At 42.1% G+C, this 1250-nt stretch overlaps 1 protein-coding gene across 1 annotated transcript in view; it reads right to left on the bottom strand.

Moving 5' to 3' along the window:
• Window positions 1-210: 210 nt before the first annotated feature.
• Trim72 (tripartite motif containing 72, E3 ubiquitin protein ligase) overlaps window positions 211-1250 on the bottom strand; it is a 17091-nt gene continuing 16051 nt past the window's right edge. Inside the window, exon 7 of the mRNA XM_005405312.2 lies at window positions 211-526. Within this exon, the coding sequence (XP_005405369.1) occupies window positions 522-526 (5 nt within the window). The 3' untranslated portion in view covers window positions 211-521. The remainder of the gene's footprint in view (window positions 527-1250) is intronic.

The raw sequence follows: 1250 nt of genomic DNA, 5'->3' as shown, positions 1-1250 counted from the left end.
CCAATAAAGCCTAGGTAAGCTATAGTGGATGATTCCATAGTCTCTTTTGTCCTCACAACCAAAATTCAGTCTGCTGACAGAAAAATATAAGAACTACTACAACAGCAGACATAAAGTCACATGCCTATAATCCCAGCATTCTGGGAGGCTGAGACAGGAGGATTACAGTTTCAGCCCAGCCTGGACAATTTAATGATTTAATCTCAAAATAAAAAATAAAAAGGAACTGGGGTTATAGTTCAGTGTGGAGGGCTTGGGTTCAATCCACAGTACACAGGACGCAGAACGCAACAGAGAACAGAAACAAGAAAGGCGGCCTGAACCCAGGAGGGAAGGAAGCTGGATCTCGAGAGCATCTCGAAGGAAGGAACCTGCTGTTTCTGACACTTCCTGTCACAGGCAGAGCAAGAGGAAGGGGGACTTAAGAGCAGGCCACAGTGGAGCTGGAGAGCCGTGGGTCTGGATCTTTTCCCAGAACCTTGTCAGAGAAAGTCGTCCAGGTGATGGAGAACAGGAAGGTCTCAAACTGGAACAGAGAAAAGATTGGAACAATGCCCAGTTAGAACACATGCAAGAAGAGGTGGATTTTGGAAGGATTACAAAAGTAAAAAAGGGAGGATAAATTCATAGATATGGGAATTAACTGGCTGATCTAAACAACACAACTAAAAAGGCAGAATTGGTTAAAAAAAAAATGTTGACGTCTAACTGGAAGAGGTAGTTGTTTCCAAATAACTTTTAACCACCAAGCACATCTGACAAAAAACATTCCAGGATTATTCTACAGAAGGGCAGACATCATATGGCATATCCTGACCGTACATGCTAAGGCAGAAATAGAAAATACTGAAATACAACTAAAAATGCCTCATTCTTTTTCTCCATCTTATTTTTCTTTTATTAGTGCATTTTTGTTCTACAGTGTGCTTGGTTTCCGTATGGTACATTGCACACGTGGATAACATACTCTTCTCCTCCTCCCCTGATCCCTTTCAGCTTTTCTAATAAAAATGAAAACATTAAGAACATAGAACAGATACTTAATACATAGTATATGTTCTGGTCAACAATGCTAGAAGCTCCACAACTAGGTATCCGGGCGTGGTGGTGCACACCTGCAATCCAGCTCTTGGGAGGCTGAGGCAGGAGGATGTTTGCGAGTTTGAAACCAGCCTGGGCTACAAAGCGAGCTCAAGACCAGCCTGAACTGCATAGTGAGACCCTTTCTCAAAAAGACAAAAAAAAAAAAA

This window comes from Chinchilla lanigera, unplaced genomic scaffold (assembly GCF_000276665.1).
Source record: "Chinchilla lanigera isolate Chin_1 unplaced genomic scaffold, ChiLan1.0 scaffold00092, whole genome shotgun sequence".
NCBI lineage: Eukaryota > Metazoa > Chordata > Mammalia > Rodentia > Chinchillidae > Chinchilla > Chinchilla lanigera.
Note: the sequence above shows the minus strand (reverse complement) of the source record. Positions and strands in the feature narration are given on the sequence as shown.